This window comes from Harpia harpyja, chromosome 12, assembly GCF_026419915.1.
Source record: "Harpia harpyja isolate bHarHar1 chromosome 12, bHarHar1 primary haplotype, whole genome shotgun sequence".
Taxonomy (NCBI): Eukaryota; Metazoa; Chordata; class Aves; order Accipitriformes; family Accipitridae; genus Harpia; species Harpia harpyja.
This window is the reverse complement of record NC_068951.1, coordinates 9,647,543-9,673,378: the sequence shown is the minus strand read 5'-3', so window position 1 is coordinate 9,673,378 and position 25,836 is coordinate 9,647,543. Positions and strand designations below refer to the sequence as shown.

The window sequence follows — 25,836 nt, the reverse complement described above, 5'->3', positions numbered from 1 at the left end:
GATTTGAGAGCTTTTTATCCATGAAAACAGGATAATATTTATGTATATGATGAAAGTGTTGTTAAGCTTACTCTAATAATGCTTTTAAACTCCTTACCAGCCTCAGGCAAGAACAGACACACTTCTGATTACACCAAATAAATAGTAATCAGTAGAAATTAATTTGCCAAACATTTAAAGTGCATCTCACTAAAGCATATCCACACCTTTCTCTGGCTAGGACTTCTTATAAAGCTGTCTGTCAAACATGGTTATAGCCCTGGCTCTCACCTATTGTCTGACTAAACATCCTCTCAAACCCCTTGTGTAACATGAATGCACCTCAGACCATCTGTTGATAGGCTTGCATTGATCCAAGTGGATGTTTACATTTATTTGTATAGCACTTTTACAAGTCTACTCTTGCTGATAATACAATAAGCTGGGCATTATATATGACACTCAGTTCATTTTTCTGAACAGACAAGAAAACAGCTAGCTTAAGAGTTGGCATCAATTACAAAATCCAATTTTTAACATGGTTTTAGTTTCTTTCCCATGTTTTGGAAATTGGAACTAAGAAATTATTTCCAAATATTTCCAATCATTTCTTATGGAGTTCTTTTGCACTAAAGCAACGTGAATAACTGCAAATGCATCCCTACAAAATGCAACTGACTACAGGATGCTGGTAATACAGATGGCAAACCCTACAAAAGCTATTAAAAATCTACAGCATACTTAAGTCACATTGAAATCAACACAAAAAATCTCAGTAATTAAAATGGGACAATGATGGCATCCTTAGTACACTTGATATAACCAAGCAGTTGGGTTGAAAAACGTCTTTTGGGGTTAGCTTGAGTATGTCAAGCTTCAGCTCACTCTCTCGCACAGATTTTCTGAAGGACCTTGACCATGTCCAGCAAGTACCCTCCCTCCAGCTGCGTTGTGTTGGCAGCAGAGATGACTACCTCAGCTGCTCTTTGAGAGTCACTGCTGGAGGACTGCGGATGTGCTCCACAGCCAAGCTCTTACCTGTTTCAGCCAATGCTAGTGAGGATATAAAAGATCTGCTATTTAAGCCCATCAGCTAATTCTGACCAGAGAGAGTTGGGAGCACTTGGGAACATCACAGCCAAAGGCAGGATGCGACAGGAAGCTCTGGCAGGAGGCAGTAATGAGCAACTACAAATATTGTACTATAATTTCTTCCTCAACACAGCTGTCTGTAGACTGCACATCTGTCAAAGTGTTGAGATACCACTAAACAAATGGCCACGGCACCCTTGAACTCAGCACAAGCTGCAAAATGCATGTAAGTACAGTGTAACCACCTGTTCAGCCCATGCAGAGCTTATCACGCTAAAGCTAAACTGGTAGGAGGAATGAACCTCGGTAATTAAAAGCTATCTAATGCTACCGAAGTACACTGATAACCTTTGTTTCTCTGTGCTTTATTCATATCTGAGAGAAGTGGAACTAACCACCCCACCTCCCAAAGCGTTCTCTGCACAAATGAGTTAAAGACTGAAAGTTCATCAGGCAATGCAGTTATGGCAACTACAGAGCTATCTTAAAATATAAACACAACCTTGAACTTAAATCATAAACAGAACTTAAGCAGAAGCTTGAAGTTCTTTGCTGAATCAATATATCAACACCATTATCTTTACATCTAGGAATATTGAGCCAGATTGTTTTCTCGTTGATGTTTGCATAAGCAATACAAGTCAAGGGAGTTTTCTACTGATGCCAGACCAATTATATTTTTAGTTCTGCCAACAAGCTGCCAAAAGACCTCGGGCAAGTCCCGTAATGGTTCTGTGCCTTAGTTTCTTTCTTTTTCATACAATAAGCAAGAAGTAACCTTGCTCACAATGGGACTTCAACATACAGTATGTTTGATAGGCTCTGTACATCTCTGATGGAAGCATCTACAAAACATGCAAGGCTCTCTAACAAATGTCCAGACTATTTCATATGAAAATCTAGCTGCTGAGGTCAGCTTGCTGATTTGAAAGACTTAAAAAGCTCTACAGTGGAGAAAGAATAGAAAATGAAGGACATGAGGTGAAAAGTCCCTGACAGTTTCCTCTTGGACAAGGTGGACATAGTCCAAAAATTCTTTATACTTTCTTTTCCTCTCTCCTCTCCCAGAGGTGGTTTTCTATTGTGTATGTGTTGAATGGTAGGTCTGCTGGAGTTCAGCCAAAGAGAGAGGTAGATGGCTGCCTTTGTGGTCAGAGGAGGGAGGGAGGGAAGGATTTCCTATTGCAGAACAAAGCTGAGTTATTGATAACAAAATCCACTAATGTGCTGACTATTAGGAAATGTTGGCTGATTTCATTGCATGTGAGGTTTTGTGCAAATACTTAAAATTTGGGGAAACTATTTGAATTCAGTAATGGTGTCCTTTCTGGACATCTCCGCTCCCTAGTGCTCAGAACAAAGGACAAGAGGAATCTTTTTTTATTTCTCTCTCTCTCTCTCTCTCACTTTCCTTTTCAGCAAGTTAAAAAAAAAAAAAAAAAAAAAAGAATAGGCTGAAGTAGAGGCTAGGCATTTGGAAGAAATTGTGAACTTCAGGTTGTTCTTGCAAGCTGACAAACTGCTCTGGCCACCAGAAGAGAAAGATGCTGCTCCAAAGTACACTCACCATTAGTATGTCTGCTGTGATAGCCCAGTTTGAAAACAGAAGAGTTTCTCCGATAAAAATGCAAATCTGTTGTAACAAAACACACAAAAAGGAGAATATTTATTCATTTGACATTCAAAGGAAAAATAACCTGTCACAAACTTTCCTTTGTTGCTTATTTGTCTCAAACCTACACAACACACTCCTTGTTACTGTTGTGGTTTATCCTGAATATTAGAAAACCATTTACATACTTTTATGAAAGCTCTAGAGGGTTGGCCTGCAACTTCATTAGTATAAACTGTTTATGATCTACAGAGCAGCTAAAGAGAAGGCTGACACATTTGGCTACAGCAGAACATGAGAAGCCAGCAAGAAGAGACAGCCCTGAGCTTCCATACTTGCATCATTCTGTTCCAAAAAGCCAGCTAGAAAAGGCAAGAAGGCCATAACTCCCCAAAACAGTCATTTTCATCACTAGGAATCAAGTTATGTGTTAAGCACTGCAGCAAACCAGATGAGGTTCTCTACCCACTATGTGCAAGATCCCTCCCCGATAGCATATTGCTGTCCTTTTTGAGGGGGACATAGGTCTAGGCACTATAACAACTCAGGCATTACATTAGTAATATCTACATACGGTCAAGACAGGACTAAAGTATGGGTTTTGCAACAACAGTGTCTTATGGTGAAATCTTACTCTTGACTTTGTGGACATGGTCAACAAGATACATTAAAAGCCCTGTGTATGTAGTGGGAGGAGAGCTTCTTTTTGTGGTGGTGTGGTATGAACAGCCACCACATATCCTTTCCACCTCTGGCACTCCCTCCTCACTTACACCTATCTCATACTGCCTTCTCAGCTGTGCTGGTACAATGGGGCCAAGCAAGGATTCAGAGCAGGAAACTGAGATGGGGCAAAGAATCTTTTGCTGGGGGGAAGTAGGGGAAGAGAGGCTTGTTTTGCTTATTTTTAACCCAAATAATTTCTCTGGTGCAGTTCACTAAACGGTTCTACAAACAGTTATAGCAGTTGAAGAACTGGAAATGATCAAGAGGAGAAACAAGTTTAACCTGGCCTCATCACTACATGTTCATCAAACTGAGTCCAATGGAGCAAGTGTGACATGGCTTCAAGAGGAACACTGTCTCCATCAAAAAGATTTTTACTCATATTTCAATTGCTTTTATACTGTATGTTAACAATTTAGCAAAGAAATGTAGGTTCAACAGGATGAAAAAAAAAGGATAGAAAATCTTCCACACACACGTTTCCCTCTTCCTTTGTGTATTATGAAGACCAGAACACGTAGACGAAAAGCTACTTAAATAACCAGAATTGTAAAAACCAGGTCTCCCATTTCCCACCAGTAAGGCAGCAAGCAAAACTCTGTTAACCCCCCCCCCCAAAAGGTTGCTTTTTGCCCAGCTAACCCATTTCTTTTTGTGGCATCTAGAGAGAAAACATTACTTCTGTAATCCCTGTTGGTAGCTGGGGATAACAGGCATGGAGATTTAGAATCTGGTAATTCAAGATTCCCTTTTTAATTGCCTTATATTCAGTTTTTGTTATGTTGAATAGGCTGCAGTTCATTAATGAAACAAAGCTGGCAAGAAATACACAGTACGCTTTGCTCTGAGGAAACATTCAGATGGATGTCATTTTGTGGTGTTCTTGTGAGCTTTAACAGGCTGACAGTCACGGCCACTGCCCCAGTCCCTGTTGCTTACACAGGCGCAGTTTGGGGTGGGAGGAGGAACTGCAAGATTGGCAGCTATGGCATGATGCGACCACCGCAATTGTCTTTCCCACACACCGGTTGAGATTGCCTAAACCCCTCAGACCATCATGTCACCCACTGCCAGGAATAGCTTGCTTTATTTAGCATGTCTTACGCATTGACCTACAGAAAGCTTCCTCTATTTGTTTCTAAAATCATCTTTGTTTCCCACAAGTTCTCCCTCCCTATCCCTTCTTTTTGTGACTGGTTCTGCTTCCTCTATGATGGTGTCTGAGCCAGTCATTATGGCCCAGCTGGTCAGCTAGGAAATCTCCTCTTTCCATTTTCCCACTGTGCACTGGTCTGCCCTGAGCTTGGCTCTCACTGGAAATGACAACTGCCAAGCTAAGAAACGCGGATCCAATGAATCAAGGTGCTGACAGGAGTTGAAGCCATGTGTCATGTAGCAATGGCATACCAGAGCCCCAGGTGGGCTCTCAGGACCTGCTCTGAAATCTGTCCTACTACAGCTTTGCAGCTGCTGTTGCTGGGGTTCTGTGGCTGGATAGATTAAATTGAGCTTGGGAAAGATGTAATCACACTTCTGAATACGGCATCGACATGCCCTGCCTGTTTATACAGTATTGCGAACAGGCAACTGCTTGCCTTAAGGTTATATGAATTACATACACATAACACATATGAATTGTTAAAAGCAGCAAGTAAAACTTGCCCCCTACTGCAGGAATTCAGCACAAGTCCCATAAATAAATCCCTGAAATGCTACAAACTTCAGAGCGCACCAGCTTTGAATAGTTGAATGTGTATTTCACCCAATATGTTTCCATGAAACACGTGCTTAATATGTGGATACCGGTAAAAGGAAACGAGGAACAAGATCAAAAAGTAGGACAAAAGATACTGACAAAAAAAGTCTGTCCTTCAGCTTCTAATAGGGATTTATAACAATGAGTTCATCCGCTGCGAAGGGCATATGAGGATATGTGGCATTTCTGCTGGGGAGAGACTCTAGGGATGCTTACTGCAAATAGGGCAGGCTCCAGAACAGATCAATAGCTCCTGAAATGGTCACAGTTTTGACTCCTCACACAGTATTCGAAGCCTCATTTTACACTGAGATTTCAGCTCTATAGATATATCCTCTTCTGAATCCAGCTGTGTTGCATAATATCTCACCATCTCCATTTGGTGTCCCGTTGCTCATCTGTGATGAGCCGATAGAAGTTATGTTCCCCTCAAGTCTTTCTGTTTATGTGATAAGTTAGAAAATTCTGATTACCAAAAATTATAAATAAAGTAGATTTCAGAGTGGTCACACCAGCAGCTCTCCCAGCAAGATCTAAGCAGGTTATTAACTCTTTCCATGGCTATTTGCAAAGAGCATACCTGTCTACATCTTCATTGTTTGTATTTCTCTCTGAAATGGTGGGTAAGACTCCCACACGTACTCTTGAATGTGAAGCAAGTCTAATGTCATCTCAGTGTTGGGCAACATCGATGCCTCAAAAGTAGGTAAGTCACCAACATCATGTCAACAGGAAGTCCCTGGAGTTGAGACTGGGATGCTGTAAAAGTTCTATGGCAAAGTTTTACCCTGGGATTTGCTGTTTCTGCAAGATCATAAAATGTCTTTGAGGAATTGAAATAGATGTTGAAATTGAGGTACAACAATAACTTGGAACAGTGTCAAAAGGAAGGCAAAGCAAAGCCCCTCTTCTCCAGTCATTTGGAGATTTAAACTAGTGTAAAATTTGCTGTTGAAATGTCTGAGTAGTGTGATACAATGATGCCATACAGCCAATGGGTTTCAAGAGACAGGTTTGAAAACCAGCATTTCAAAGAGTACGTATTTCAGAAAGAGTGGGACCTAAAGATATGCAAATTGCTGTTTTACGGCACTGGACTACAACGCACAAATCCACATACTGCAAGGAAAACAGAGACAAAACTGATTGGACTATACAGCCAAGCAAGATAGTAAAAGATAGAAATACAAGTGTCTGGGCAGCTAAGTGATATAGAATGCTGTTTTATTCCACCTTTCCAGCCACTTCTATCACTGCCAATAATTCACTGGATTAGTATGAAAAGATTGGATGGAAAAAAGAAGTTTGTCTACCTTCTCCAGATAGGACTGGCTGCTACAGAACTGGAATAGCAGCTGTCCTCAGGGACCAAAACCACCTGCAAGACAGGACTGAGCAGGGGAGAAAAAGTATGCATGTTCACGGGAAGAAGAGAGCAGACAGTTGACAGCTTGTAAGGGACAAGGTGATCATGCTAATGGATATGCAGGTCTTTTAAAAAAAAAACCCAAACACAAAACCCCAAAAGCCAAGAAATTAAAAAGCAAGGGCTCTGCTGATTCTTGCTGGAGTGCTGAACACTTCATTTAAGCTCATGCCAGTATCAGTTGACATTAAAAACTCTCGACTAATAACTAGAGCAGGGAGGGAGGTGGTGATCTGATGGCCAACACAGCTCAGTGTCAGAGAACACCATCTCATGGGGACACATCTAAATGCTTGGAAGCAATAATTTCAAGGCTCTGAGCCAATGGGGGGTCCAAAACCAGTAACCAATTTTAGCATGGTGTGATCAATGAGAGAAGTCTAAGGACAGTCACAGCACAGAAGGTCTGCAAATACCACCCTGTTGAGGAACAGACCAGAACATTGCTCTTGCCTTTCACAGTCATACAGAACTCAAGGATGCTGTTTCAGGATGAGAGCCAGGAGACAGCTGTCAAGGAAGCTATGAGAGATGAGAAAATCCACCCATAAATTTTACGACATTCTTTCCAGAACAAGCTATTATCATGGATTTTGAGATAAGGAAGGCAACCTAGTCCATCATGCTGTCCACTATATCTAGGTGTTCCAACTCCAGAGTCAGAGAACAGTCTCTCCTTCATTTGGGACCAATGAGAGTTAAAACAGAGAGTAATGAGAAACTGCTACACCATGCAACCTTGCAAGACAGGTCTCCTAGTGAAATACAAGGGAATTAGACACCCTGGAAGTCTGTAAGATTGCAATAGCATTGAACGGCATGGAAAAAACAAGGGCTCGTGTTTGAAATTTGCCTTGAAAAGTCAATTCAGCTGATATATAGCACCACCATGATAATACCTTGTGTTATGAGACATTGGTAGCTCCAACACAGACCTGTTCTCTCAGTTGGGTTAGCACCTGTAACACGAAACAGCAACAGCAACAGGTGTTGTGTCATTGTTGTCTGTTTATATTAATTTATAGTGGATGGCCTGGCCACAGATCATCGAACTCCAGGTCATTTACAAACACTAATGATCTAAGCTACCCTGACCCTTTGTAAGTTAAGAATCCTCATTTTTGCAGAGGCAAAACAAAGTTAAACAACTTGCCCACTGTCGCATGTGGAATCTATAAAGAGAGGTCAGATCTCTGATTCCCCAATTGGCACATTAACTGGACTCTTAATCTGCTTCCTATGCATCAGGTTTCCAGCAGCAGAGAGAGTGTATTTAGGGCTATGGAGAGGCAGTGTTACCTGCAACAAATATATGCTTCAGCCTAACAGCATCAGCAAATAGGCTTATATTCCTCGTACCCCCTCCATATGCAGATATAACTTCCTTTGCAAATCATTGGCTCTTTATGAGATTTACTGCTCATGCACAATAAAATAAATTGTTTCTAAGACTGGTTAAATAATACCATCTATATTTATATATTTACATAATGCAGAATAGTCATATGGCTATTAAAAAAACAAACAAACAAAAAACCTAAGGAAAAAAAGATGAAAATGAGACCAATAACCACCATTTGTTGCAAAATTTTTGAAAACAGTATTTCCAGCTTAGAAAGGGACAACTTTCTGCATAAAGAGGCTAAACACCACAAATGAACATGTCTGTCATCAGGTCTGAGAAAGGAGAAAATCACAGGTCTGGCTGCACAAAGAGGTGGAGGGGAGGGGCAGGTGGAGGGATGTGACAGGTCTCTTCACTCGGAGATGGCTGACAATGACAGGAGGGTTAATGCTTTGCCAACCCGTAACACCCTCTTGCTGGTTGTCTGAGGTGATCATTTTTCTGCTGAATCTAAGGTTAGTTCTAGACCATGCCACAAACCAGAAGACTGAACGTCCTTCTGACACTTTCTAGATAGCCAGAGTAGGCATTCTAGGTTCTGTCTTAATGTTTTTAAACTTTCACTCTTTCTTCCTGTGCGTTCCCATAATGATGACAGCTATTGAAATTCTCAGAAAATAACCATGACTAGGCTAGTGCTAGAAATATAGAGGAACGAGGAACTGCCATAGATTGGTTGGTTGGTTGGTTAACTGTATATGAATTCTCCTTTCTGGGTGGAGCATGCACTGCTGTGTGGAAGCTAAGGGTGGGCTTTCAGAAATTATCCCTCTACTCCAACCACCTCATGCCTTCCCTTCAAAAACTCCCAGGTCCCAGGCTTCTCTCTATTACATTGAAAGGGAACCTGAGACCTGTTCAGTGTACTGGATTTCTACTCTCTACTGAAAGCAAGGTCTGGATCTATCTGATGTCTTTTTACATACTTCGATTACAAACATACAGAGAGGAGCCGTATTCTAATCTGCATTTGTGCAGCATCAGGTATTGTGGGTTCCTGGACTATGACTAGGACTTCCAGGTGCTATGGTAATACAGATAACAACAAATTGAAATTACATGGTAATTAATATTGGTCTGCAGCAAGCTACCTAGTTATGGAAATTAATGGTACTCATAGGTAGCCAAACACATGCCCACAGACAAATTATACTGTAATTATAATTTGGTACCACTGCAGCTACAATACCCTTATTGCAAGGGAAGCAGCCAATTTTCCTGTACCAAGACAAGAGGCAAGAGCAATAGAGGTATGGATAGAGGTACAGATAGAACAACCCAAAGGCAGGGAACTGTGGGTTTCCATGCATGCGCTAACTCCCCAGCTCTGAATTCTAATGACAGTTAGTAAGCAGGGATAAGCAGCTGAGATATCATTTTCCCTCCAGGCACATCTACATAGTGCCAAAATGCCAAGGGGGCAAAATGAAGGACATTCAGAAGTGGAAAAGCAAGACCAACATCTCACAATCTTCTAAGGAGTTTGGTAGAGACAGTAAGAGTGAGACTGGCATATGCAAAGGATTATACTTACATAGGCTCCCACAATGCTGCTCTTGGCAGCAACGAAGATCAGACAGATGAAGATGGCTGATCCTAGCATGCCAACAGCACAGACAAGAGGATCAGCTCGCTGGGTTTTTAACCGGCACCATTTGGTTGCCCCTGCCCCTGTGATTACACCCAGGAAACCAGTGAAGCATGTGATTGCTCCGAAGATCAAGCTATTAAAAAAAAAAAAAAAAAGAAAAAAAAAGAGACAGGGGTTTTTTTTGGAGTTTTTCCAAAAAATGGGCATGGTCTTTGAACAAATTATTAGGGTAAACTGACTAATGGAAATCTGTACATTGGCTTTGCAAATTTAAAATAAAACAAATGAGCTCCCCCGCTGAGTACTTGTGATTTTAGCACTCTTCCCCTGCAATTAAGAAAAACACAGCATATCAAATTCAGCCTTGTACGCCGGCATTGATCAACATGGAAAGAGGTGCAAAGGGCTCATACTGCTTCTTTGTGTGGAACTGAGCTTCCCATGAAGTGCATTGTACAGCTAATTACGTATGCACAAAACTAAGTAATAACCTGCACATTGATCATGAAAGGCGAAATCATGGACAGAACAGGCACTAGGAAGCTTAAGGGAAAGGAAACCTAACAAGACTCTAAATACCAGTGACTTTCAACATACTTTGACTTTCTAACTCCTTTCAGACCACTTCAAAAAAGCCTTCTTTTGCTGTTAGGTTAAACATTTGAAATGTGTTAATTTAAATTTAAAGAGCCAGGAGCTGTCAAGGATTCTCCATATTGTGTGTGCAGGACTTGGATTACAGAGGCTTTGGCAGCTACATTACAGTAGCTTCAGGGCAGCTCGAAATATAGGTGTCATCCAGGAGTGGAAAACTTCTCTTTGTAAACAGCAGATGGGCACTCAGACTGGAGCTGTATTTTCTGCTCACTGCATTTTTGCAGAATAGACTGAGACTGCCCGCTGGGCGCTCTAGTTGATGGTACTCCAAACCACTAAGTAGTTTACTTGAGATGGGATTGTGTCAGCTAGAGCAAGAAGGTTTTCCTAATGTTATTTTTCTCTCACAAGCTAAAAAGCTGACAAAAGGCAGTTTTTCTTATCTTTTATTCACCTGGAGAAATGCTTTTTTAGCATTTTACGTTTTGTGCCATCATGGTAAAGCACAAAGCAATGAATTATTTTTCATAGCTTATGTGCTGCAAGTGATATTATATAACTGGGACTGAAAAACCAAACCACTGTATAACATCAAGCACTCCAGACCAAAGTGTCCCAGATCTCTGCAATATTCTTCAGCAAAACTCAGCATACACAGTAGTATATAGAGCAATGAAACACAGTGAAGTCCTCCCTCATGCAGAAACAAAAGTCTTCAGTGTTAGTCCCTGCAGCCTTAAGGGGAACCAGTCCAACCTCTGAATTATAGCCACCACTGTGGCTACCCAACCTGCCAGCTTATTCTGCTGCTATCACAGATAAGTATGGGTCTTAAGAAACCAAATTCTCAGCTCTCCAAACATCCTCTAAGGCAAAGACAAAAGTCTCTTTTCTACTTCTACACCATAGCCTGGGAACTAAGACAGTGCTGAGGTCATTGCTTCTCCCTCGGTTTGACTTCATGCAATGAAGAAGAGAAATAAAACCTAGTTTACAATCCCAGCATTTCCTATCATTGTTGCAAAGACCTAGAGGAAATTACAGACATTCTAGTAACTTGACTCTGTGGGACTTGCCTGTTTCCTCTGGTAAATAAGCCCCCACCCCCTTTTCCCCCTCTTTAAATCAGCAGAGTATGAATCTCACCTATCTTTGGTGCCACAGGGCTGTGAGCTGCAGGTCTCTGCTGTCTTTTGCACGACCTGTGCTCTGTGAAGGTAGAGAGGGATCCACATGCCAAGCGCCCCTGTGGCAAAGGAGACAGCTGAGGTGGCCAATGATGAGAACACGTAGCTGCGGCTGTGGAGATGCAAGAGGCAAAACCAAGAGAAGGTTTAGTGGGAGAAGCGAAAAAGCAGGAGCCCCAGGACAGGAACCAGTGCTTTCCCCATACCAGCCACCTCCCTTTGCCAAAGGGCAGAGACAATACAAGGTACAAAGCAATGGAGAATAAGAGGCATGGAATATTTCTTCATACATGATGCTCATTCTTCAGAGGTGCTTCATAGAGACCATATTTCATGGGATCGTTTCAGAAGACAATCCGTACTTAGTCACTAAGACATGATGTTAAATCTACAGGGCTTTCACTGTAATACCACTTGTTTACCTGGATGACAAGTTTCACTTCTCCCTCCCTGTCCATGCCACCATATGATTACTACTTGGGTAAACTACCAAAATAAGTAATATAGAAATATCGATAAATTAACCATCATCACTTTTCATAGTCCTTTGATACTGGATGACAATACCAGGAAGGCATTCTAGCCAGCAGTTCTAAAAATGAAGGACACCACAAATTTCCCATCAGAATTCTGATGTAACACTGAGTTCACAAGTGCAAGTATTTGCACATTCACAGGCAAGCTTTCTGGAAGCAAGTACAGCTGCTTAAACACTTGTGAGCATGCGATCTTTTATGCACATATACAGGCACCCAAACACATTCAGTGCTTGTGCATTCAGTCGCATGTGGTTGTATAAACATAGATAGTTAAACTTGGCATGTAGTGCAAGCTTTTGTGTATTTTCTCCTCTTAAATTGCTCTGTAATTTAACTCTCTTTTTCCCCTCAGCAGAGTAGCTCTTTCAAGGAAGAAAAAGGATCTAAGTGTCTGAACAACAGTGGCACAACAATTAATACAGGAACACAGCAATTTCTACACTTCAAAAGCCTTGATTTGTCTAAAGTATGAGCCAAACAAAGCAGATGCTTTCTTAGATCTCAATCTTGGAAAGGTTAGAGCAAAAGTTGGAATCCATCATTGTCACTGCAGTCAATAACTTGTGAAAATGTAACTTTTCTTTCCTAGGTCCACAGACTAAGCTTCCTGCAACTCCCTGCAAGTTGCCACTTTCCAGTCTCACAGTGCTAAGAAGTACAGGCCATTGGATGTTCCAATTAAGCATCAGAGGCAAAGCGTGCTTTTTACTACAGCGCTCTTACTTTCTAATCAGTGCTTTCATGTCTCTCAGCCATGAGGTCCGAGCCTTCAGCTGTCCCCCAAGTTGTTCAACATTTCCTCTTTTAGCAGCAGGTACAAATATCAAGATGAGTGTCCCTGTTATCATTCCCAGGAGTGGAGATACCTGCAAGAAAGGAACAGGGAATTAGCACAGGAGTCAGCAGGGTTTGCTTGGACTAGTCACTAAGAAGCAGATTACATTAGTTTCATTTCAGCAACTCGATTCTTTACAGCTAGCCAGAATCTGTAAGCACACTGAGGCATCTGCTCCTTTCCTTCCTCCCTGTCATTCCCTGGACTCTCTTATCTCACTCTGGAAGCATGCAGCTTTGAGAATACTCTGATTAAGGCAGTCCATTTCTTTGTGTTATTAAAGTACTAAGATTCATCTAAATATGGTTCTTCAGTGATGTTTAACTCTTTGGAAACCTACTCCCAGCTGGGTTAAGAGACCAACTAGTTTCTGGGAGAGTGCAGAAGCCTTTTGAAGGCAAGAAGGCCAGGTGAAAGATTTCTGGATGTAGGGAGCACGCTGGCTTTGAAAATCCTTGCTTGACATGCATCCCTCTTCCAGCAAACCCACAATGGCTTCCCATTTTTGGGCAGCTTCCTCAGATTACCTCAGTGTACAGCAGACCAAGAAACACTGAAAATTCAGGCTGGAAGATAGGAAAACGACACATTTGAGGGTTAGGTTTCCCAGTTTCCAATCCTTTCCCCCAATCACTAGGCAAAAATACAAAGATCCCACAGTGCTTTGCAAACTACAAACATGATTCTTGTTTTGACACTGAAATTCCGTCATTGTCAGAATGGAAAATAGCTCCGTTAAGAAAATGGAAACATGTATTTTCACCGAACTATCATCTCTTCTATACATGCTATTTTAAAAATAAATTCCTGTTAAAAAAAAAAATGTTTCCAATAATAGCCTGAGAATGGCCTTTACACATAGAGCAGTGTTGCATGTCCAAAGACGACAAAGCCAGAATTCTTCTAGGGAAGGGAAGACAAAAATATTTCAGAGCTGGAAAGTCAGGAAAATCCCTTATCCAGGGATAAATGAAGGCTGATACAGTATCCTTATTACAACTGAACACAAGACACAGCACTGGTAAAAAAAAACGGAAATGCTAGGATTTTCTAGGGCCATATAATTTAAAGTCACTTTGATTTTTATCTAAAGGCTTAATCCCCCAACAGGACAGTATCCATTGATACTCAGTAATGCTCCAATGAAACATTACTGCTAGATCCAGAGACAAAGCTGCCACTTGCCAACGTGCCCTTCTGTCTTCTTCAGCCCACTGAAGTATAGATTATTCCTGACCTCTCCTGGCTTTGGAGACCACAGGAGATCACAGAGGGAAGCATCACCTAGGGGAATCTTTCACATCTTGCAAGAGCACAATAATTGCCACAGGGATGGAGGCTGCTTTACACTGATGTCTGGAAGCTTTCAACATGTGCTGTTTGACTGCAAAAACTGCGCAATCCTGTCCAAAGCAACCATCATAGAAGTGTGCAGCTTGTCAGACGCCCCACGATTTTGCACAGTCAGGGAATCACGCATCAATGTGTCATTTATAGTGGAAATCATGACCCCATAAGGGGTACAGTCTTGCAGATAGCCTGGATTTCTCAGGATAACTATGGAGACTTCATCTGAAGAGAAAAATGCTAGTGAGGATTTCTTTCCACAAATTAATCATTTGGGTTTTACAGAGAGAAACACAAGAGCGCTCCAATCTATCAACCTCATTAAAGCCCACTGACCAAGAGAACAAGCTTTGGGTTTTCTTATTCCTTGTGCTGGCCTCTGCTCAGAAGTTAATTTTACCCTTAAAGTATTTCTGCTACTGAATGAGGTAGCCATCCTCTTGGTGTGAAGCTGTAGGCTATTAAACTTTTCATTTCAGGTTCACAGCTGGAAACTACTCTCCACTTTCCTACCTGCAGATGAACTGTTCACGGTGATTTTCCTGGCTTTGCTTATCCTTGCCTGACAGGGAGGGAATGGTCTGTGTCACAGAAGGGCACATTTGCTTGAGATGGGAACCCATGTATTTCATCACCTGCTGTTATAAATGGTGTTGGCCTAAGCTTCATGAGATTCATTGTCTTCATGAAGTGCCAGGGCCAGAGAATGCACCTCACGGGTGCTTATGCCACCCAGACTGCCAAAGGTCAGAAAACAGTTCTGCTGGGCCACTTCCTCTCAGCTCTTTCAAGACATCTTTGTGTGCAAGATCTGTTTGTGCGTATGTGATTGGAGTGTATTATCTTTTCAACACATTTATCAAGGTCCCAAGAGGTTAAAATAGAAGGAAACCGACTGTCTCAGGGCAGAAAAACAAGCGGAAACTGGAACAAAGTGTTTTTTCCTCAAAGCAGGAAGCCATTCTCGGAGTTTCTTGACAGCAGGGGACTGAAAGACTGTGGAGTTGATTTAAGGCCAATGCCTTGTCTTCCCATCCCCATCAAGAAATCATGGTTGACTGATAATAAAGTGATTGGAAAATTCTTGCTCCCAGGCAGGCAAAAAACCAAGTGTAATGAGCCAAAAATCACATACCTTTCCCATTTGCTTAGAGAATACATCTGCTATGCACTTAATATCCATAGATCTAATTTCCAATCCTTTACCTTCTATATATAACAACAGGTTGAGGAATTGTGTGATAGAAATCTTCCTAACAGTGATCAACTGATGCAACTGTTATTAAGATGTTATTAAGAGTGGCTTACTCGCAACGCCCAGTGCCAGTCTCCAGCAACCTGCTTCACACTTGACCCAGTGATGTATCCCAAGCCACTGCAAGAAATACAAAGATGAGAGTCAGTCAGAGCTTTAACAGAGTACCACAATCACAGCTGTTCTTAAAGATAAAAAGAGGCACGATCACTTGTGTGTCCTAGGCTCTCTTCTCCTGCAGGAAGAAACACGGGGGGATGAAGCAGATGGTAGCTAATATGTAACTCTTCCCAGCACTGTTGATCTAAAAATGCTCAAGTCTGATGGAAATTCGGACACTGATCTCAAGTTTATAGCTGGCCTTTCAATCTACAGTGGATGGAAACAAAGCCTCAAAAAGAATTTATTTCCCAATTTAATTTCTGCATCAGGCCTTTCTGTGCACTAATATGAATACTTAACAATTTTATGTTCAAGCTCTCAGTTAAGAAGTGCCCTTCAAGGTCACACCATATTCCATCATTAAATTTTTTTCTTGTCACTTAATACTACTTGGTTCTAATTACCCACGAAGAGACCATTTTCCGTAAGCTTGTAAGAAAAACCAAGAAGAATATGCAAGACAGTCTGATGGGAGAACATCAGACCTACAGCTTGGAAATCCCCTCTGAAGATAAAGGAGCAAGAGGACTTTCAGCCACATGCTGAGAATTACACTGTGGTAACAAAAGGTGGCTCACAAGAGACTAGAAAAAGGTGAACTTAGCCACACTTCTCTCAACGTGAACTGAACAGATGTGAATATCCTTTTTTCAAAACTCCTGCATTTGTTGCTGAGATTGCCCTGGCTAAAAATTGCCAGGACTGTTGCAGGGTAGCTGTCAGCCATCACATGCTTTTACTGAGCAGTCGGCTAAGCTTTGGAGGTTGCCATCTATAACCACCCCAAAACTGGGCTTTTTACAGAGACAGGCCCCAAGATCAAACCATGGATCCACACCTCTGTTGGATATGGAGATAATTAAATCCCAGAATCAGGCTCAACAGGATGAATATTTGTCATTTTTTGCTAGCCATAGTTCACTGAATTCACTAGGAAAATACTTGGCATCCTTGGCACTTTTGGGAAAATATTCTTTTCACCAGTTAAGGACATGGCTATCTCTTTCTCCTCAAGAGCAAAAGGATGTTTGTGAGTTTTATCTTGGGGATGAATGCTCTAACTTGTGAAATGCACCACCCTAAACCAGAAGTTTTTCCCTGAGTTGGGGAGGATTAAACTGCTGCCCATGTTTTCCCTGCTGGAAATGAACCCACAATGCCACTTTTGCACAGGATATTGTCCGGCTCTGGGAATAGGTATGCAAACTATGCGAACCTACCCTGCCTACGACCTCACAATAGAGGGTCAGCCATTATTTAAAAAAAATAAAAATATTAAAAAAAATAACAGATTCCCTCCTGTCCCAACAATCAGATACTGCATTGGGCTGATAAGGGAACTCAACTGAAAGTGCCAGAGGAATCTGTCTCTTGCTTTCATCAGGCATCTATAGGCTTGGCTGTCCTCCATTGCTCTCCGTTAAGACTGAGTGTGAACAATCATTACAGTGCCTCTCTTCAGCCTTGCTGTCTACACTAGACTTCACAATTTCTCCCAATTGCTGTTTCAGTAGTAATAGCACTAAAATGGACTGGCCGCTGTTATTGCAACTAGCAAGTCATCTAAGATTGGCTTAGCCACATTTTCCAAACTTAGTCAGATTGGCCAAATTCAAGGTTGGGCAGAATTTCAGCTTAAACTAAAAATATGTTTTAAAGTCAAAATTTCAAATTGTGTATGTTATACAGGATACTCCTCTTGAAACCTCCAATATTTAGACTGTCATGTAGAAGCAGGTACCCATTTGCTCACTTTTGAAAACTCAGCCCAGCGTCTTAAGAGATCCTGATTTCACAGTAACCTGAAAGACATTGCCTAAAGAAGGCCTAGACCTCACATGAATCGAAGCAATGATTCAGAGAACCAATACAGCATTATTCGAAATGACAGTTTAATAATGCTAATAAAAAAAAAGTCAGCTAAAATATTTTTATTCCATTCCCACCCCACTGCTGTAAAAAAAAAAAAAGTCCTTCCCACTGATTCCCGAAAGTCACGCATGAACCAATAACAGGGATAGAAAAAGAATCCAATTCCTGCAACTAATTAGTCACTGCTCACAATATTTTCCTGTCTAAACCATTCCAACCAAAGACAGGAGAACTATCATCATTAACAACTTAAGATCTGCATAAGCTTACTTTAAAAGAAAAGCCAAAACCAGACGAAAGAAGCATTCTGTCACTTACCTGCCAAGAGGAATTGCAAAGTAGAAAACAGACAGCATAAGGGTCCTTGTGTTTTTGGTGAAAAGGTCTCCTATGATGGTCGGTGCAATAGTGGAGTAACTTGCTTCACCGATACCAACCAAACCTCGTGAGAGCACAAGAAGCCAGAAATACTGAGGAAAGAAATAAAACACGTTAGCAGGTCTCCCCTTGTCTTTTTTAATTCAGGATGGACGACAGTGAAATCTGTGCAACATGGAAATACACACCCATGTGACTAGAAAGTGATCCCCTTGTATGCATTTATTTTTTAAAACCTCAGATTCCTTTCATTTGTCTCTTGCCAGGAGGAAAGGGACTGTATTTTTTGTGAAGATTTACAGGCATGAAAGAAAAGTAATGCCTGTTTGCTCAGTGACACTCACGAAGGTGTTCTAATACAGGCAGAAGACCCTCAGTTTATTCTCAGGATGCGGCTCACTCTTGTTAAGCCCAAGTGCCAGCAACACTGCACTGACAGAGGAAGGCTTGGCGAGGCGGGTGACTGTAACAAATCCTGCTCTGGCATCCAGAAAAAGCAATACCTGCTGAGCACAATGCCAACCTCCCCAGCATGCCAAGGGACAAATTAAAATTGGCGAAATCCTAAAGGCTCTTCAAAGCTGTGAAGGAGTTGAACCTTCAGTCCCCCAAACTCTAAATTTTTTCCTTCATTAGAAGCTACGAAATAAGGGAAGTTTTTCAAAGGTGCTAAGCACCTTTCGCACTGCACTTTCCTTGAAAAAAACCATAATCTCCTCCTCACAGCAGGAAGGCAGAGTAAGCCAACACTGAACAGTTCTGAAAAACCTCAGGTTACAATCTGAGCCAAGAGGCAAAGAGTAAGACTAGAGCTTTACTGTGGACCATCGCAACATCAGTGTGCTCAGTAAGCAGTACCACCAGCTGAATAATTCAGAGCCATGCAAGGCAACAGCACAGGTTGCAAAAGGCATTAAGCTGCCCAGAGAATTACATGCCTTTCTGAGTAAAGGGCAATTCAACAGAATGAGGACATGGACTTCACATTCGCCACAACGCAGCCTAAAATGGACAAAAAGGAATTGTTCATCTAACAATTTTCTTCATGGCCCGTTTCCCTGTTTCAGCCAACACTTTCATAAACTGCAAGGACCTGATTTTCAAGCCGACCTCTTTCACTACACTTGCAGTTTTCTGGGTGCTGCTGTGTGAAGGCATAAGGCACAATACTTTGATGCTTAAATACCTGATACATGAGCACAATCAAGTTCTCAGACAACTAAGCAGCTTGAGCTACACCCAGAAGTAATTGCAGGTGCAGAAATTAAACAGTCAATTGCAGAAAACTGCAAGCACAGGGAAATCTATTTCTACAAATGTAACCTCCACAAATCCTCAATTTACTGTTATTATTCTGTAGATCATTTGTGAGAAGAACAGCAGGGATTATGGTATGTCCTTAAACACCAAAGTGCTTTGGGAACAATGAGCGATTACTGATTCCCATTCTTCAGATGGGAAGCAGTTTACAGGGAAGTGACTGACTTTGTACCCTATAGCAAAGATAAGCCAGAGTACAGAGCTCTCATTCTCAGATATGGAAAATGCCATGCAGACATCAAGCTACGTGCCTCAGTCATAAATATATCCATCAGCAGACAAAAATCTACCACTGACATGTTTTCATTGTTTTCCTCACTGTAATCCCCTGGTTGAAAAGAATTTCTTGAGGATTCCTATAGTCACACAAAACAAATACTTTTGTGCACTCTTCACTTCCTCTTATTTTGACGTAAATTCTGCATGAATACTTATTTTCTGAGTGTATACAAGTTCCTTGCTTGCTGGCAGGGCATTTGCAGTGCTGCTATCATTCATCTATCTCCCATAAGCTGCACATATGTAACAGACACATGTGGGTGTACGCAGAAAGGGCAATACTGTGACTCAAGCAATTTAATTTATGCCAATTACCCAATGCTAAACCACTCTACTGCAGAAATATGCTGACAATGATTGGTGCACAGGTAACCAATGTATTTGGAATGAGCAACAGTATTTATAACATGCTGAATGACTTAGTCACGCAGAATTAGAAAGCAGGGGAACTGGAGGCTGATTTTAGTTTCTTAAGAGGTTCAGATCTGGATCAGAGAGGGTGACAGGCAAAATAGTCATCTGCCAGACCTGGAATGAGTATGTAGACAGTGCTAGTTACACCTGTAGAATGATAAGTTTGCAAATGCCCTGGATGTTCTTCAAATTTGAAATACCTACATAGAAATGACACAAGTTTGTGCTCACCAGCCAGTATCACTCCCAGTGAATGCACTGGACAGGAATTTCCTCCAAATAATGCTGTTATAAGTTTCCTCTTACAATCCTTGCATAAAGCAGGAAAACTGTATGAAGTTTTGCTATTGTGGTAAAGAGTGACTCGGTTCCATCAATACCATTGAATCAGAGTCCCAATACAATGAAATCATCTGCAACAAGTAACATGTTCATTCTTCTCCCCCAGTTCCTCCTCGAATCCTCCTCCCTGGCTTATCTCATGCTTATGCACTCCAAATATCTGTTTAATATTTAAACCATGTTCTCTGAAGCAGTGGTATCCAAATTTAAGTCATCAGATTTTGACTTCAGTTGGCAATAAAAGCAGTCTTATAAAAGCATAATCTACATGAAGACATGAATGGTATTGCCCTTCTGAGATGATATATACAAGACTACGGACAATGCAGCTATTCAGGTGTAACATCTAGGCAAAACATACAAAAGTCTAAACAATATTAGGTAATTAATTATAATCAGTTCTATGTTGCGCCTGGGTTTAGAGCTCTATATCTAGGATTAAAGAGCTGATGCCTCTTCTTATCCTGCTGAAAGATCTCTTCCGGATCTTTGGCTAGCACGCATTCTATTGGAACCTATACAATAAAATTACACAGTAATTTGTTATGGTAAGCTAGAACCCCCAATCTTCCATCTCTAATCACAGCAATCAAAACTTAGGTTTTTGTCATCTCTGAACAGGGACAGCAGGGTAGCTCCTGGAGACAAAAAGTGGTCCTTTCCGAGAGAGGCCTAATCTTTTCATTTTTCATATAGGAAGAAAAAAATATAAACAACAAAACAACTCCAAAATTCTTACGCTGCTACTCATTTGGACCACAGACATACCATAAACCACTTAGAAACTGGTCTCCAAACCACTATGTGTGCAATACAGGCATTTATATACACACACACCCATATGCACCTTTCTCTCTCTCCAAGTGTATGCAAACGTGACAACCAACATAAACAAATGGAAAATTCAGATATTACTCACACAGAGGAAGCACCATTCTCTGTTCTCCTGGTAGAAGGACACTTCTACCATCTCCTCTGCACTAGATTTCCCCCCCAAGTGTTTTTTCCTCTTTGTCCTACCCCAGGATTCTCAGCAGTTTAGTGAGACAAAAAGGGCTGACACCAGCCAAATTCTTCTCTACGTTATCTGTGCTTAAAAGCAGTATGGGCAGATAAGACTTTTAACTGAATTTCACTGTTCCCCAAGCAGAAATTGATATATATTAAAAGAAGCTTATTCCTTTCTACATTACTTTGGAGCTCTTCTGTAATTTGTTCATCTGTGCAAATAGTTCTTGCTCTGGCAGGAAAATTGAAAACATCTGAGTCGGCTCTCAGCACCTAAGCTTATTTCTTTTCCATAGGTTAAGCCCAGCAACCTCAAGACTCTAGTGTCCTTTTCTCTGGGTCAGTGCTTGCAACTAAAGTTTTTTGAAACGAAGAGCTATTACAGCAAACCATTTATGTCTTTTATTTTGGTTAGCAGTCATGTCAGAGATGTCTGCACCTCCATAAGAGCTGCCAACGTCTCCTGGTTTGTAGAGATGCAATGGTTTTCTTTGAATGACTGCATGGCAGAGGTCCCCCTCACTGCTTGTGCCGAGTCCCTTTCTCCAACTTGTATATGCCACAAAGGGGCTGATGCAACACAAGCCAGGGAAGATTCCTGTATACAATAAACTATCGACATATGAAAAGAATGGTGGCTGACAGAGACCCAGAACTGCCACAGTCTTCCTGGGAATTTCCCTTCAAGAGATGCCATCACCAGAAACCAGTGCACAGAGAAAGCACTCATACATATGTATGTGAGGTAGACACGGTCAATGGACCTGCTCTCTTCTTCCCATCTCCTAACTATAGGGAAGGAAAAATATGCTCTAGCTCTACAGCTGAAAAATTTACTACTTTGTGATTTGAAGACTAACAACCCAAACAAAAAAGAAACCCAATCCCCCAAAATAGATATGAGTTTTGGAAGTGATACAAATCCTTATGACTCGGGGAACGTGCTGATTGTTAATAGAAATACTCTGTGAACTAACTTCTAAATTTCTTAAACTATCAGCGAACCATAGGCAACAGCAGTGATAGATCATGGGGTCAGATGGACCTGGCCTGATTACTGTTGCCAATGACACTACCCACTAGAAACTGTAGGTGTGACACAATCTTTCCAGAATTTTCATCTGAAAAAAGCTTTTATGATTTGAGTTAAATACTTATAATATGCCAAAAGATAGTTCATTTACTGTCTCTGCAGAGTATGACATGGTTTATATTCACATTTTCATACTGATTTTACTCTCTCATGCACACATAAATGTTTGACGGCCTAGGACACGTGACTAGCTTTAATCATGTTTGGACAAACCTCCTAATTATACATTTATCCTAGTTGTATAGACCATTGAGTGAGTAATACATGTTTTAATAGGTCTAATTACAGCTTTAACTTCTTTCTCTTTTTTTAATTAGTTAACAAAAGGAATTAAGCCACAGTTCTTTAAAAGATTAGCTGTCAGTGATAAACCTATAATCTGCCAAATATGTGTACAACTCTGAACCACCAGATTTACTGTCTAAAGAATCATATGATCCTTAAGCTTCGGTTATTAAGTATTTGCATTTGAATGTGGAGTAGCTTGTAAGGGTCTCATAAAAGAAGCTGAATACATGCTTCTTTCAGATTAGGGACACACGGACCGATGAGATCACACAGATACAGCCAACCTAGTACTAATTACTAGTGTGTGTGTGCTGTGTGTGCACAGCACCAGTGCAAGCCATGTTTTGAACTGACATTGCTGGTCTAAAAGAAGGATCTTTTATACTGCTACAGCAACTGCACCTGTACCCTTTCCTGTATGAGGATACTGAGTTAACCTCCTACAGATTCTACATTTAGCTTCTGTAAAAGAGGGCTCAGTACCATGAAATTCCATATTTTAACTGCTGAAGTCTGCCATATTTTCCTTCTTTTGTTATATAAACATTACGCAACAAACAAGAACACAGAATCAGGGTTTGCATCCTTTGAAAGAAGATGTGCATAAAGCCATTCCTCCCACTAGGCAGCTAGGACTGCCACACAAAGCCTATAATACATGTGTGTGGAATGACAATAAACTAAAGAGAAAGCATTGGGATTGATTTAATTTCCCTGAGTTTCTAGAGCAAACTCAGTTGAACTGTACTGCAGTTACACTCTTGTATTCTGCAGCTGGCAGTCTTGTGCTGACAACATCGAGGGTACCACAGCAGTCACAAGTGATCAGTTAGATCAACTGAAGATAGAAAAATCTGAAATACTGCAGGAGCCAGCTGACCAAAGTAAAACCCAGGGGGCTCAAATGTATATTCAAGGGCGGCACAAGAGTGTTCCCTTTTGACAGCTACCCTCACGTGCAAGCATTTGCCTTTCCTGAGCAGAACCTATATTTTCTGGCCAGGCAAACACCGCTTCCGCTTGCACTCCATTAAGTTTTCCCAACCGTATCAATATTTTGCAGGGATCTAAGTGGTTAGAGATGACACACCACACCCTTCACTGCAGGTATGGCACAGATGTACCATTAACCATGATGCAAACCAAACCAGGAACATGCTTCTGAGTATCAGTATTGTGACTAAGAGCATTGGCTGCTGTAAACTCACAGTTCAAATTCCCGCTCATTAGCTGAGAGTCACTCGAATAGCTGAGCAATGGAATGACATTACAAATGCAGGTGACGTATTTGCTTAAACACTAAACACTCAATTTCTCTTAGCCCTCCCAGTAATGATGGGGTCACCTTTAAGAACCTGAAAGTTTCCAAGTCAAACAGGGACACTGACATATCATGAAAGACAAGATGACATTAAATGATGATGTTCATGTTTTAAATTCCATTCTGTGTTTGGATGGATGACAAAGGCCACAGCAGAATAGAAAAGCCTAAATACATCTTCCACCTCTGTGCACTCCTGAAGCTTTTGAATTTTGAACACATATAACCAAGGCACCTGGCTTCCATTGGTGGATACAAGTCCTGGGTCCACACACTTGATAGGAATGGTGTGTCAAATCTAGATATGGACCACAAAGCCACACACCCTACCTTCTCAAATGTGAATGGTTCAAACCCTCCTTTAATAAAAGCAGAATAAATATTGTAAAGAGCTAGAGAGGGGTTACATATTTAGTACTGGTGAATTGTTCCAGGCCAATCCTGAAGAACATGTCTTCCTGTGAAGGGTGGCCCAGACTTTTAAGCAATTGAATATTCATGCCAAATTTTCGACATTTGGTGTCTTACTGTCTGGGAGATCTTTGTGCAGGAACAAAAGGGAGATGTGTATCTACCTTTATCTACAGGTAATCTTAACTAATCCCTCACAGGGATTGCCAGCAGAGACACCAAAATACAAAATAACATGGGGGGCAGAACTGTTTACTGTGATGTTTTGTTGGTCAGTCCTTTTCTCCCCCACTGATAGGTTTGGGTAAGCATTGTTTTCAGGATTTCCTAAAACAAAAAGGAGTTGATTATGTTTAATCTCTGGGTGGTATTCGTAGCGACTAGGCAGGGTACATGCTTGTGTGGAGTCTGCTTGGCGACAGGTTGATGAGTTACCAGCTCTGATGCAATGCTGTGAGCTGTATTTTATCTGTTTTCTGTGGAGATACAAGTGCACTTAGAGGTTCATGGTACAGTTACCTGTCTGATAAATGTAACTATAAACTACCCTTCTCACCTCTAACAAGATGTTTTTCCCTTATCAGACGTGAGTCATGCTGGCAGAGTAGCCTGGGGGAGATTCACTGCAGTTGCTGGTTCTTTTGCCATTTGGCCCACTGCAGAGATGTGATCGAGTTTAGACTCCTCTTTTCTTCCCTCATTCTGTGTGTCATCACTTACCGATAACCACTTCTCACTTCCCATCTCTTTACAATCACAGCTGCCTTTTAAGTCACTACAGCACACAACATTTCTCGTAACTTCTACCACCACTGGATTTAAGTTCTACAGTTTCCTGCCTTCAGATTGAAGCCTTGATGCCAAGCCCATCTTTCACCACCATTTTCAAACTGCTCTTCTCCTTTGCATTCATGTCACAGAATCAGAGAATAGTTGAGATTGGAAGAGACTTCTGGAGATCATCTAGTCCAAGCCCCCTGCTCAAAGCGGGGTCAGCTACAACAGGTTGCTCAAGACCATATCCAGTTGAGTTTTGAGTATCTCCAAGGATGGAGAAGCCACAACCTTGCTGGACAACCTGTTCCAGTATTCGACCATCCTCACAGTAAAAATGTTTCTTCCTACGTTTAAATGGAATTTCCTGTATTTTAGTTTGTGCCTGTTGCCTCATCTTTTCACTGGGCACCATTGAGAAGAGTCCGGCTCCATCTTTACTGCCTCCTTATCAGGTTTTGATACACATTGAAGCAACATTACAGGCTGTCACGTCCCAACTTCTTTGAGACATTAACTCCTTCAGTCTCTGATACAGGCTCTCTAGGGATAGAAGCACAGTTCTAGACTGAGGATGCCACTTTAGCAAAGGTGAGCTATTCAAATCTCAGTTAAATCCATAGGGCAGACACCATCTCATCTACTGTGCCTCTGTTGCATTCACCCTAAACAGGTTTTTCTTCACTTGGCTTCCCTGAAGCCTGCTTGGGCATGGGAAGTATACAAGTTTAAGTATTTGTGTCCAATGAGGAATGCTTCTCTTACCCAAAGGTCTTCCCCTGAACTCTGATGGGCAGGTCACTAACATTGAAGTTGAAATGCCCTGG

The 25,836-nt window shown here is 41.3% G+C and overlaps 1 protein-coding gene across 2 annotated transcripts in view; it reads right to left on the bottom strand.

The window, feature by feature from the left end:
• Window positions 1-25,836, bottom strand: part of LOC128149055 (sphingosine-1-phosphate transporter SPNS2-like) — a 141,824-nt gene that overhangs the window by 38,314 nt on the left and 77,674 nt on the right. For both annotated transcript variants that reach the window (XR_008237522.1, XM_052803813.1), the window contains exons 4-9: window positions 17,700-17,851; window positions 15,401-15,467; window positions 12,634-12,776; window positions 11,331-11,483; window positions 9,531-9,720; window positions 2,639-2,704 (exon numbers count right to left, since the gene is read on the bottom strand). Coding sequence is in view for 1 of the 2 variants with exons in the window: in XM_052803813.1 (XP_052659773.1) it covers window positions 2,639-2,704; window positions 9,531-9,720; window positions 11,331-11,483; window positions 12,634-12,776; window positions 15,401-15,467; window positions 17,700-17,851 (771 nt within the window). In the remaining variant the exon portion in view is untranslated. The remainder of the gene's footprint in view (window positions 1-2,638; window positions 2,705-9,530; window positions 9,721-11,330; window positions 11,484-12,633; window positions 12,777-15,400; window positions 15,468-17,699; window positions 17,852-25,836) is intronic.